The following is a 13,772-nucleotide window of genomic DNA, read 5'->3' as shown; positions in this document are numbered from 1 at the left end:
AAGTTGTCACATTTACAGACAGCCAGGGGAGAGAATTGTCGCTTTGTTCTGTAACCTAAAGTAAAGTATCAAACAACTAACAAGCAAAATTGTTATTCACTGATAATAATTCAGAGACATAAGGTAAAACGTTTGGTATTGCAGTGACCAACTAAATGCCTGTGAAACTCTAATATATTGTGTTTTACTGTATGTTATCAATTAATATGTCTGTGAAATGAATTGTGGCTAATGATATTGGGGTCCTTTAATATAGACAAGCTTAATGGAGTAGTATTTCATATAGCACTAGTTGATTCAGTAAAGAATTGTATACATTGAGTCCATTGGGAAAGCAGTATGAATTTCATAAAACAAAGGCATTAATGAGCTTTGCACAATTTGATTATGTCATGATAGGCTGTTGATTGAGACAATCAAGATAAGGTAATTTTCCAATACAAGTATTTTATTAAATTGCAGAATCGATATTTCTTTTCACACTTTATTATAACAATTTTCTTCACCATAACAATAATCATATGAATTGTTAAGATAGTTACATAATGTTATAATCTGTTAGGACAGTCACATATTGATTTATTGAAATATTAATAGGGGGATAACTGATATTATTTATGATAGTTATGAATTAATTCTTACCCCATTTATTTTAAAGAATAATATTAAAGGTTACGTTTTAAAATACTAATCATATCAATTTGAATATAAAAAATTTAAAAGAGTGCTCCAAAAAGGCAATCCCTGTCTTTCTCCGGCCACTGCCGGTCTTTGCTTGTTTATTAGGTTTAAACATGATTGTTGGAGCACCTCCAGCCGAATAATCCCAAATTATTAAAGGGAAAATTATTGGATAGCTGGTTTCATCATAAATATTTAAAAAAAAATTGTTTGGTGCAGGGTACATCACATTACTACAGAGGACATTTATTAAGCAGTGATAAAAGTGGAGAAGTGAGCCAGTGGAGAGGCTGCCCATGCCAACCAATCAGCATTGATGTTACATTTATAATTTGCATACTATAAAAGTATACAGAGCATCTGATTGGTTGCCATGGGCCACTTCTCCACTGGCTCACTTCTCCACTTTTATCACTGCTTTGTACATGTCCCCCTTAGTTTGGATGGATATTCCAGGCAACCATAGAGTTGCTTGGATGATCAGTGATGCAACCGATGTGCAACCAATGGTGAGTCTTTGTGGACAAGCGGTGGATTTGAGAAACTGACTGTGGGCACCTCAGAACAATTCCCCACAGCTGCAACATTTGTACGTTTTTTCAGGGAATCGCAGTTGCATCGGGATTTGTGTTCTCCTCAGGCCCACATTTACCATTCATTGGTTTGTCAAGGCTACTAATTATCGGTGGCTTTGACAGATACTGTAGTATTAAACAGCAATAGATATTCATGTTAACTCTGGCTTGCTTAGCATTAATTCCTATTGCCGTTATCAAATTATCACTCAAAGCCGCTGTTTTGACAAACAAGAGTGATACTGTAGTAAATACACAGCTGAATGTAACTCTAACCGCAGGGGAAGTAATATTTAACACTCTGACAGCATTAAAAAATCAGGGACTAATATTTCCAGAAAAGATCTATGCTGTAAATCGTGGGACTGTCTCTAGAATTTAAGACCAGAAAGTAACAACTATACGGTTAAATACTTAGGGCTTGACGTCTTTTGCCAAAACACTTAGCAATACACTTGCAGCGACTGTGGAAATCCATCTTGGCACATCCTATGGCAGGCGCAGTTTCTCCATCTGAGTATGGCTTACTGTTCATCTTTAGCTGAAACCGCCGTCAGTGCTACTCTTGCATCTGCCTAGCTACCCCCCGTTACCGCCCAGAAACACCCACTAGAAACCACACACCCTGCGTCCAACTTCGTTCTGCTTCCCATGCAACCTGGACGCACGCGTGGTACATATAACATCAACTAACTGCGTGAATATCGTTTAGCGTGCGTCTGAGAATCAGGACCTTAATGTTGCTGTGACTTACTGTATAGACATAGATCTACTGTTTTACTTTCTTTACAGCAGGGCACAGTACGGTAAAATATATATTTGTACAACTGTTCAGTGCTGGTGACCGCAAATTATTTTTCAAACTTGTAAAAGGGAAAAATATTTTGTTCTAGTCACCTAATGAAAGTGTTAATTTGAAGCATACTGGTCTCTAAACGGCTGTTACTCCTTTAGACAATTGCACTAATATATTTCACTCATTTGTACCATTCGTTATTGGCTGGAAGAATGTGCACTACTTTGTAAATAATTTATAGCATCTTTGAGATTTAAGTAATAAACTAAAGTAATAAACCAGAATCGGCCTTGCCTTGGCAAGCTGTTGTGCATTGTGCATTTTACTTAAAGTCACATTTTTCTTGAAGTCCTTTAAATGCCAAAAACAGTAAATAATAATAATAATAGCATAAATAAATATTGTCTGTTTTTTTCTTATTAATCTGCCGCAAGTCACAATATAAGTGATTAAGATGACAAGATAAAATGTTTCTTTTGTTAAGCACGTCTAAATAGGTAAAACACAACACTGTGCATGACACTTATCATAAACTTCTTGGTCCCAGATTAGTTCTAGCTGGTGATAACAGACCAATTAGACAGGTAGAAAGTGCAGTGACAGCAACATTCTTACTACAATATTTTATTAGCATTTCGAGATACATAGATGTGTCAGAACATTAGTATTTACAGCCATGCTCTACCACAGAGACCTCTAGCCACAACACGATCTGGATGTTTAATGACTGCCAAAATTAGAGGGGTTTTCAACTTTTAAGTAAAACTGAAGAATAAAGTTTGGAAAACTCTAAAGACAACCAAAAGCCATAAGCTATTAAAATGTAAAAGTTGACTAATGAAGACAATCTCATTCCAGCCTACATTGGTCAGATGCTACGTGTCTAATCCAATAAGCTGGAAGTAGCACAATATACAGGCTGAGAAATAAGAATTATTGTTGGGATATTTAAAAAGGTCCTGTATGTATAAGGCAACAAATTCAACTACTGCTATTTATTATTATTATTTATTACCAGTTATTTATATAGCGCACACATATTCCGCAGCGCTTCTGCAGAGAATATTTGTCCATTCACATTAGTCCCTGCCCCAGTGGAGCTTACAATCTATATTCCCTATATACACACACCTGTGCAAAGGTTAATTTTGTTGGCATCCAATTAACCTATCAGTATATTTTTGGGTTGTGGGAGGAAACCGGAGTTCTCGGTGGAAACTCACACTAGCTTGGAGAGAGGTCATTTCAAGGATAGCGAATGTTACACACAGTATAGACTGTATAGGCACTGAGGAATATTCACAAATTGACATTCCTAAGTGATATCCATTAGATCATAAGTTCTCATGGGCAGGGTCTGCTTCTCTGTTGTCTTCATGTCTGCTCCCAGTTCATACACCTCAATTTTTATATTCAGTTTTTTATATTCAGTAGACAATGGTGCTACCTCGCTGGAATTCTCTATCTCTCCTTATCAGACTCTCCACCTCTCTACAAAATTTCAAACAGGCTCGCAAGACCAACTTCTTCATCAAGGCCAGCAATCTCTCATCCTAAACCTCTGTTCCACACTCACTGTCAACCCCTCAGTGTCAACCCTGTCTGTCTGTACTTCCCCTTTAGAATGTAAGCTTTTACGAGCAGGACCCTCTCCCCTCATGTGCTGTTCTTTCTCTTACTTAGACTATCTTATTCTTCATGCTCCTTCCAACGGCACCTAACCCTCGGTTTCTGCCACCTTGATGCTCATTTTAGTGTAATGTCTGCTGATGCAGAAATTATATATACCATGTTCTTGTCCTACATTGTCTTGTACTATAAGTCACTGTTTTCTTGTTTGTTCATTTAAGTACTTTGTCAGGCACTGCAGAACTCTTGTGGCACCATATAAATAAAGAAAAAACAAGGAGAAGAAGAAGAAGAAGAAGAAGAAGAAGAAGAAGAAGATTGTCTCTAGTTCCTAATTTTAGCATTCTCATGTGGTGAAAATGAGTACACTATAATAAAGAGTCTACATGCATTACAGTGATAGAAAGAAACATATATTACAATGAATAAGATGTAAAGAACCAATATGCTTTGTAATAAAAGAGTATTCTTTTAGGAAATATAAAAAGTCAACTTATGAATTTCCTCTACACCACTCAATGAGAATTGGTGGCAGGTACCGAAAACCGTTGGGCTGATTTGTGGTCAGTATGCTATGTGCCTCGATGCCTCGACGGATTGCCTCCAGTAGTGAAGATGTGCAATACAGCACATCATAAAAAGATAGTGTACATCAGGTAACGGGATGCGGTCAAGATCCCGCCGGTAGGAATACCGATAACGGGATCCTGACTGGCACAATCCCGACATATTCTCCCTCTGTGGGTGTCCACGACACCCATAGAGGGAGAATAAATTAATGTGCTGAGCGTAGCGAGGCACCGTGCCCACAGCATGGCTAGCGCAGCGAGCCCGCAAGGGGCTGCATTGCGCTCGCCCACGTGTCGGGATTGTGCCAGTCGGGATCCCGGTGTCGGTATTCCGACCGCCGGGGTCCCGTCCGGCGGGATCTCGTACTGATCCCCAGGTAACACAAGTTTATCGTGAGGCATTTCTGACTCAATGCTATAACTATATAACAACTGAATGGTGCTATCAGCATCCCTGTAGAGATGATTAAGGTGACTGAAAGGCTTCTCTTGGATAGATAAGATGTCAAAACAAAAGAATATACTATTTCGGTAACAATTTAAAGTCAATGCAAACTATTTTGGTTCACTTGCAAATGGGCAAGTGATGTATTTTAAAAATGGCAGTATAATTTATTTTTAACACATATTGCAGGTATTTGAAATTTTGTTCCAGGAGAGTTGTATTTTATTATGTTCTTACCAAATGTGATCTGTTTCGCCTACAGTACCCCCAGGGAATTGTAAGTGCCAACACTGTTCATTTCTGTCAAACCATATAATTACCTTATGAGTTATTTCAACTAGTTTTAGTGAAATAAATAACATAGTGACAATCATGGAAAAACTTTGTTTCAGATAACTCAATATTATCACTCTCCAAGGACTAACTAAAACCCCAAAAAGTTATTCATTTTACACACCCATGCGGTTTACCCTGTTATTGCTGCATAAATTGCAAGTACTAACACTGAACATGGTTTTAGTCTTTCCTATTATATGGTAAATTTGGCAGCGCGAGGCTACAGATTCAGTGCAAGTGAAATCATTTTGCACAAATGAAGGCATTAAAATACCCAATGGGAAATATCTTGCTCTTCAAGATCTCATAATCTTCATGAAGTACTGGCATTGTCCCACACATTACAAAGCCAACTTAATAAAATTATGTTACCCATTATGTCAACTTTAAACTGTTCCCTTAAATAAACTTAATAGCTGGGCAAATACTTTGCATGTTAATTCAATTCAAGATATCCAATTAAACTGGAAAGTAAAAATATTTTAAGACTGAAAGAAACACTTTAAATTCAATTGGTGGAATTTTTAATACACAGAACACTATTTTTTCAGACCAAGCTATAATTTTCTTAACAAGCTGTTCTCGAACTATAACTTCTAGCATTATTTAGAAAGGGCAATAATGTTTTATATAATGTTATATACTGTATTTGTTTGGCTGACAAGTAGGTTAAATTCTTGTGCATACTAGACTTTAAAAGAGTTTCTACTTGCAAATAATTTTTAGTATACAAGGCTCTTGCATTCCCTTTTGCTGTTTTTACTAAGTGCATATTTCATCTTTCTGGCTTCCTTCTTTGCTTTTCAGAGAAGTACATGTATCATATATGTAACATGTATTTATGTCCCTGGGGGTGCAAGCATAAACCCCTAAAGCAATGTTTTGGAAGCATAAAAGAGTTAAATAATATTTTATTTGATAAGACAGAAAGATACATTTGAATAAGTGAATAAACTACCAAATATAAGATATCTTCTAGCAATTGTGTTAACATAAAGTTGACTTCCATCATTTACAAGTTGTGATTCATGTAAAATGTATTGGTGTTAGAAGTGGGATATATATGTCTAAAGAAAACTAGTGCATGGATCTGTCTCTGTTTGAAACCCAACAACACCCACACTGAGCTAAGAGACCTTTTGAAATCTCTATTGGGGTTTTAACTTCTCTTGATATATATTCTATTGGCTGTCATTTATCATAGTTTAGAAAACAGTAAATCAGCAATAAATGTCTCAGTTTTCTACCTCTATAATTACCTTTTTAGAAAATAGTGTTAAAACAAAAGGATTTAAGTGTACAAATGCTGTGTTAAAATACTATTACTGTAGATTGGTGCATGATATTCCATACTATACATCAGCCCACTGAAAGAAACTATAATATTATGTTTTCTTGTGGAACCAGAGTTGATGTGATGTCCTCAATTCACTTATTATTATAATAATTAATCCAGTAGTAAGCAGTAGCCTGAATTACCCTTTCCGTTAGAATGAACATTTCATGTAGATATAAACAAAAAAGATTCCCCTGCTTCAAAGTATAAGTTAGTTTCATTAGACTAAAAATTCAGATAAGAGACAGCTGCTGTAGAAATGTAAAGAGCTGCTTAGCAGTGACACAATACAAACATAAGACAGAAATAGAGACAATAAAGAGAGGTGTGTATTTATACTCACATCACCATAATGTTTTACATCCACAGTCAATATCCCTATTGACTATTATTCTATTGTTACAAAAGATCAAAGAATTTTACCAAAATAAAATAGGGGTTCTTTTCTACTGACCTCATGTCACTTCCACACATTCTACTGCAGCCAGTTGGAGGTACAAAAGGAGGAGCAGAAATAATACTGGTTAATATAGGTAAGTACTGTATTGCTGCTAAGAATATAAAGGCAGACACTCCAATTTTGTTGCTGAAACTTGCACACAACAAAAAGAAGGCCCCGCCTTCAGACTTCAGTCAGCTGCTGCAATGGATCAACTCTATCCATCGCAGATAATGATATTTCACCTCTGGATGCACATAGGTTAAAATGAGAACAAATAAAAATGAGAAGAATGGAGACAACTGACTGGGGGCAGGAAAAGCTATTGTTTTCTGTTTTCTGGGAAAATACTGTAGAGTATGTTTTATTTGCAGCTCCAGTGACTCTTTGTGTTTTCTGCAGAACAATGTGCTTTCCTACGTTAACTTCAAGTTGAAATAAAATGTGATTTAAGGTGGCAATATCTTAGCATTCTTTCATTAGAGCAGGACATATGCAGGCAAAGAGACCCAATGTTTGGGGCAAGGATGTATAGATGCAGCAAGTGTTAAGGGGACACCTGATACATAATGATTTTATTGTATCACGACATTCATAAGGATTTTGCCTCAAGAGTTGCTATAGTAGCACCAGGCACACCAAGCTGCGGCTTAGAATTATTCTGGAGCAGAAGTGATCTATTCTGGAGAAGAAGCTATCACCAGGCTATAGAGACTTTACTGGCTCACATTATATCAAGGGAACATACACTTTGTGGTCCAACTGTCATAATGAGAACCAGCCTCAACATGGTCAAGACAGGACGGGAGCCTTTGAGGGGTACACAAAAAAAATCAATATATAACCTAGAGGTTGTAGTGGGACTCTTCCTTATACCCCGTGACTTTGGGTACCGGAGAAATTTAGAAATCAGAACCCCTTTACCTCCACATTGGTAGTAGTATAGTAAAATATGATGTTTAAGAAATAAGACTCCTGTCCATTATGTAAATATAGAAGAAATACATTATTATAGATGCGCAAAAGTAGTGAATAAATAAACAAAAGTGCACGAAAATCCACTTTTACCACTGTTTAAAAAGATCCCCAAGGAATAAAATAAAACCCCAAAGAGACAAGGGGACTGCTGCCGAGAGCTCCATTGCGGGAAGACTTTGGCCTGAATAAGGGTCAACAGCCTTTTAACCAATCACGTGGGTTCTCCAAAGCTCACCATAGTGTCAATAGACACTTCCCTCAGAGTCCATGCTCATTTCTCATAACGTCATTGAGTTGGGTTTATGTTATTCAACATGGGAAAGACATTGGACACAATATGATACGTTTCCTGTGTCCAATGAAATGCCATTTGTTATTGTAATGCTGCTGTAGAGCATAATAATGGCATTGTGATGAATGGCCTATTATTGTTACAATTATATATTTGTATGTGAGCGGTCTATTTCTATTTTATTATCTGTTTGCATGGATATATTTATTTTATATGCAAAGCCTAGTTTATTTGTAGTGCAATACATATGCATTTCAGATGCAGAGCCTAGTTTATTTACAGAGCAATAAATGTTTTATATATTTAAATCACAGCTAAGTGCAATAAGTGACATTCAGCGAAAACATACCATCCAGCTGTCCTAATGTTGGGGGACAGTACCAACTGTAAACTGGAGTTGTCCTGACCTGAGGAACTAACCCAAATGCCTCTCTTCCATTCTGTACACACCAGTTAGAACACATGTGCTTAGGTGATTAACAAGTAAACTTGCAATATACCGAGCATGTGAAGTCTCCCAAATATTACTAACACTGTAAGTGGCCTATTGCAGTGACCTATAATAAACTTAAAATAGGATTTCATATGTCAAATTATAATAAACTGTTCTAATGTTATTTGTCAGTATGGTTATACATTGTTATGATAAACTTTACATTATTTCATTGATATTTAGTTTGCGGTGTTACATATTACATTTTCCATTTATCTCACAGAGCAAACAGTTCTCATTACTGGAGTTGCGCAATTTACCCACTCATCCTCAGGTGAGAAGAATAATGGAGCCCCGGAGGAGTCTGAACTTACCTCTGTAGATCTGGGTACATTGTCTTCTGCTACATCTTTCTCAAGCAATGACATAATCAAAACCATTGTTGTTAAACTGATGTGAAGGGCAAAGCTATTTCTGGGAGTTTAAATGAACTAATATATATGTATGTATCAGGGCCGTGCGGTGAGGTAAATGGCTTGGGAGGCACTACTAGTATCAGAGCCAGATTTACACACAATATATTAGCCAAAGGGTGCATGTGGGCATTATACACAGGTGCAGCACCAAATACTGATGGAAATTTGGTGCGCTTTGATCAGAGATGTGCAGAAAAGATAGGCATTGCCTCACCTGACATAGACTTTTTACTCCAGAGTTCTGACTATAAAAATGATTAGAATAACACAATAATACAATAATATATTCTTTGTATTTTCCATATACTTTATACAGTCAAAACTCTTGCACAAATCTTAGTATGACAAGAAAGGCTCTGCCTCACCCCACCACACGTCAATGGTATGCAGAGGCATCACCAGATGTGGTGACACCTGTGCGCACCCCTGATCTCCCGGCACACTTGTGGCAAAAGGGGTGGGCCTTATATGCAGGGGGCGTGGCCTCATGGAGATCCTCGAATCGTCACTCTGGGGGCATGGCCAGCATCTCCGGAGATGCTGGGCTGCTCCCGGAGACTGTCTCTGTCCGCTGTCGGCTCCTCTTCTATGACAGGAGCCAGGTGCTGTAGGAGACTTTCGCACTGCAGCACATGACTCCTGTCACTGTGGAGGAGCTGACATTTGGTGTCACCCCCCCCCCCTCCAGGTGTCACACCCGGGTGCAGGCCACACCCCCCGCACCTGCCTTGTGACGCCACTGCTGGTATGTGTACTAACACTGCGAGGGAGATGGGACAGACTTAGCGCTTCAGAAGAGGAAAGGTGACATGGAAGTATAGGAGCGGGGACAGGGTGATAGAAGGAGCAAATTGGTAGAATACGGGATAGGAGGGAGGTTTGAAAAGAGCAGCTATCAGTGCTGGGGGTGGATAGCAGAGGCAGGGTGGAGCTAGCAGGGGCAGACAGTTGACCCGTCATAAGTCAGGTCCCTTTACTAGTTTATTAGAAAATATATAATTTATCATAATCAATTGATAGTTATCAAAATATATAATATATAATCAGTAATATACTAGTAAAGGCATATGCCATAATGCCATGTCAAATAAGTTTTCCCCCGCCTCTGTCCCTGTTCTTTCTGGACGTGCCTCCCTTCCATCCCCTGCTCCGCCCCCCCCTCCCTCTGCTGCTCTGTCCTGCCCGCCTCACTTGGTCTCATTTCACCTCTATCCCACTCCATTACTTACCCTGTTCTCAACACCTGGCCATCACCTCCTCCTAGGCTAGGTGTGTCCCTTCTCTCTAGCAGTCAGAGCTGTTGAGGCATGCGCCCTGGCTCCCACTGTGAATGCATGTTGGGGATGGGACAGGCCTTACAGAATTTTTGTATAGATAATTATTAGACTGCATGTATTTATAGGTAATGTCATAACATAAAAAGACAATGAAATATAAGAGTTACAATTTAAAATAAATAGATGTAGGCAGTAGGTAACGTAGACATCCCAGAGTCCTAATGCCAATTTTTTACCTGAACTCCCCAATATAATCATAGTTTTCAAGGTCAAATCACATAGCCCCACTCGAACCCTGTATAGCAAGTATCTTTTTACCACCAAAGGAGACGATGAAGAGCCCCAGAAGGATCAACAGCTGCTTTGACCGATAGTCTTAAAATGGCAATAGGTATTTGCTAAACCAAGCTCTTTTAGTACTTATTCCTATTGCTGTTTAAGACTACTGGTCTGAGCCGCTGATGATCGGTTGCTTTCACAGATATACCTATTGGTCTTAACAATAACCAGTTATGACGACACTCTCTGCTGTTCTCAGCCATTATTTTGTAGACTGAAGGTAGTAGGAACGCCACTGCATGTAAATTTAAAGTAGTCTAGGAATTTATTATACTGAATCATAAAAATGAGGACATAAAAATAATGACAATATCCATTCTAAAATGTAATGGTAGGAGACTTTATGTTGGCACACACATTGTTACTGCTGACCTGTGGTAACCTATGTCCTCATAACTAGGGCTCATTTCAAACGCAAACACTGTAAGATTACCTGGAATTACAGAACATATCATGGATACTTAGGTAAATTAGTGGCGTTGGCCATAGTTACTATGGTTGGTTATTATTTTCTATGATCCAATAGAGAAATGATAGCTAGCTTCTGATTGGTTGCTATGGGCTACAGTACCTCTAAATATGACAATGACTGCATATTAACCTAACATGTGGAGCAATTTTTATATACAGTTCATTTGAAAAGATTTTGTTTTGTTACTTTTAAGAGCAGCATGTTCAAAAAACATTTTGAAGTTGATGTGGATTGACTTACCTTCCTCGCAGTTACTTCCAGTGAATCCTGGACAGCATCTCCATTCCAAAGTAGTGACTGTACGATAGGACATTTTATACACAGGCCTCATGACAGTCCTATAACTAGAAAAATGTGAGATCTCTGTTATAGTCAGATGATACCAGTGACATGATTTGTAATGTTTTCAAATGTATTCAGATAGCTGAGCAATAACAATATATATTTTTTGCAAACATACCTGTATATCCCCAAACAGGTGCACCACAAACATTGTCTATACATTTTGTAGAAATTACATTAGAAGTCCACACAGTGGTGGTCATTCTGAGTTGTTCACTCGCTAGCAATTTTTAGCAGCCGTGCAGACGCTATGCCGCCGCCCACTGGGACTGTATTTTAGCTTAGCAGAAGTGCGAACGAAAGGATCGCAGAGCGGCGGCAAAGTTTTTATGTGCAGTTTTAGAGTAGCTCAATACCTACTCAGCGCTTGCGATGACTTCAGACTGTTCAGTTCCTGTTTTGACGTCATGAACATGCCCTGCATTCTCCCAGCCACGCCTGTGTTTTTCCTGGCACGCCTGCGTTTTTTCGAACACTCCCTGAAAACGGTCAGTTGACACCCAGAAACGCCCACTTCATGTCAATCACTCTGCGGCCAGCAGTGCGACTGAAAAGTTTTGCTAGACCTTGTGTGAAACTACATCGTTTGTTGTAATAATACTTCGCGCATGCGCATTGCGACGCATGCCCAGAAGTGCCTTTTTTTGCCTCATCACAGCACAGCGAACGAATACAGCTAGCGATCACCTCGGAATGACCACCAGTGTTCTGTGCACTGTATAACAACGCTTTTCCTGTATCCCTCATGCATACAGTAACTCGTCATGCACCACTACAAAGATCTCTCGCAAATGTGTGTCAGGGATAGCGTAACAATGGGATGGATACAGCTCAAAGCTGCATCCTGGTGGCTGGTTCCTTCCGAGGGACCAGACACTTTTTTTTTTTGAAGTGCTGTGGATCAGCCCTGTGCTGATCTCTTTCCCCCTCCTGCTCCCTGCATATTACAGTACAGCTGACAGAGGTTGACCATCAGAGAAGTGCTTGCTGAAACTCAATTGGAGGAGCTCAGCGCATGTAGGTAACTGGGTCTCCATGTTGTATGGTGAGGCATATGGCAAGGTAGTGGAAGTAGGGAAGCCAATCCCGAGCCATTTTTTCAATCCCTGGTATCGGGATTGAAAAATGGCCAATCCTGGGATTCCCGGGATACCCAGGATTGGCTTTTACCTATGTGGCCGCCCCCTCGCCCCGCCCTGCCTGCACCGGACACATAACTCACCATATACTGGGGGCGGGCGGGTGGGAAACATCCTCCGCTCTCTCCTGGCAGCGTGTGACGGCACAGTGTGACCTCTCACGCTGCGCGGTGGAGCCGGAAGAAGGAAGCCGGGCAGCGTCTGAGTGTCCACAGGACGCTCAACGCTGATCCCTCAATCCCCGGGATTGAATCCCACCCGTTTTGTCCCTAAATCTCAGGATCCCGCCGATCCCGGGATTGGCCACCATAAGTGGAAGTAAGGGAGGTGAGAATGAAGCAGATAGAAAAGTCAGTTGGATTCAGATACTTCAGGCAAGAAATTAGCTGTATAATGGCCCTCATTCCGAGTTGTTCGCTCGTTCTTTTTCATCGCATCGCAGTGAAAATCCGCTTAGTACGCATGCGCAATGTTCGCACTGCGACTGCGCCAAGTAACTTTACTATGAAGAAAGTATTTTTACTCACGGCTTTTTCTTCGCTCCGGCGATCGTAATGTGATTGACAGGAAATGGGTGTTACTGGGCGGAAACACGGCGTTTCAGGGGCGTGTGGCTGAAAACGCTACCGTTTCCGGAAAAAACGCAGGAGTGGCCGGGGAAACGGTGGGAGTGCCTGGGCGAACGCTGGGTGTGTTTGTGACGTCAACCAGGAACGACAAGCACTGAACTGATCGCACAGGCAGAGTAAGTCTGGAGCTACTCTGAAACTGCTAAGTAGTTAGTAATCGCAATATTGCGAATACATCGGTCGCAATTTTAAGAAGCTAAGATTCACTCCCAGTAGGCGGCGGCTTAGCTTGTGTAACTCTGCTAAATTCGCCTTGCGACCGATCAACTCGGAATGAGGGCCCATGAAAGCCACACTCAGTTGTGTATTGTGTTTATTTCTCCTATGTTGAATGAGTGGATGAAACCTGTGTAAAGTGTAGACTGTTCAGAGGGTGCATATGTGAATGTGCATTAGTCTCTTGCAGCCACTAGAATATTCTCTGCATTCAATACAAGCAGTGGCAGCTGCTGTCCATGGGCTGCACCACACACCACATATTGCATGGGGGTGGGAGTATGCAATATGAGGTCTGTGCTGCAGCCCATGTAATGTTGTATGTAACATATGTGCTGGCTGCCTGACCACAGGTATCAGCAGCGATGTGCGT

At 40.0% G+C, this 13,772-nt stretch overlaps 1 protein-coding gene across 1 annotated transcript in view; it reads right to left on the bottom strand.

The window, feature by feature from the left end:
- COL26A1 (collagen type XXVI alpha 1 chain) overlaps positions 1 to 13,772 on the bottom strand; it is a 783,134-nt gene that overhangs the window by 596,334 nt on the left and 173,028 nt on the right. The window contains exon 3 of the mRNA XM_063956052.1: positions 11,314 to 11,417. Within this exon, the coding sequence (XP_063812122.1) occupies positions 11,314 to 11,417 (104 nt within the window). The remainder of the gene's footprint in view (positions 1 to 11,313; positions 11,418 to 13,772) is intronic.

This window comes from Pseudophryne corroboree, chromosome 2 (genome assembly GCF_028390025.1).
Source record: "Pseudophryne corroboree isolate aPseCor3 chromosome 2, aPseCor3.hap2, whole genome shotgun sequence".
NCBI lineage: Eukaryota > Metazoa > Chordata > Amphibia > Anura > Myobatrachidae > Pseudophryne > Pseudophryne corroboree.
Note: the sequence above shows the minus strand (reverse complement) of the source record. Positions and strands in the feature narration are given on the sequence as shown.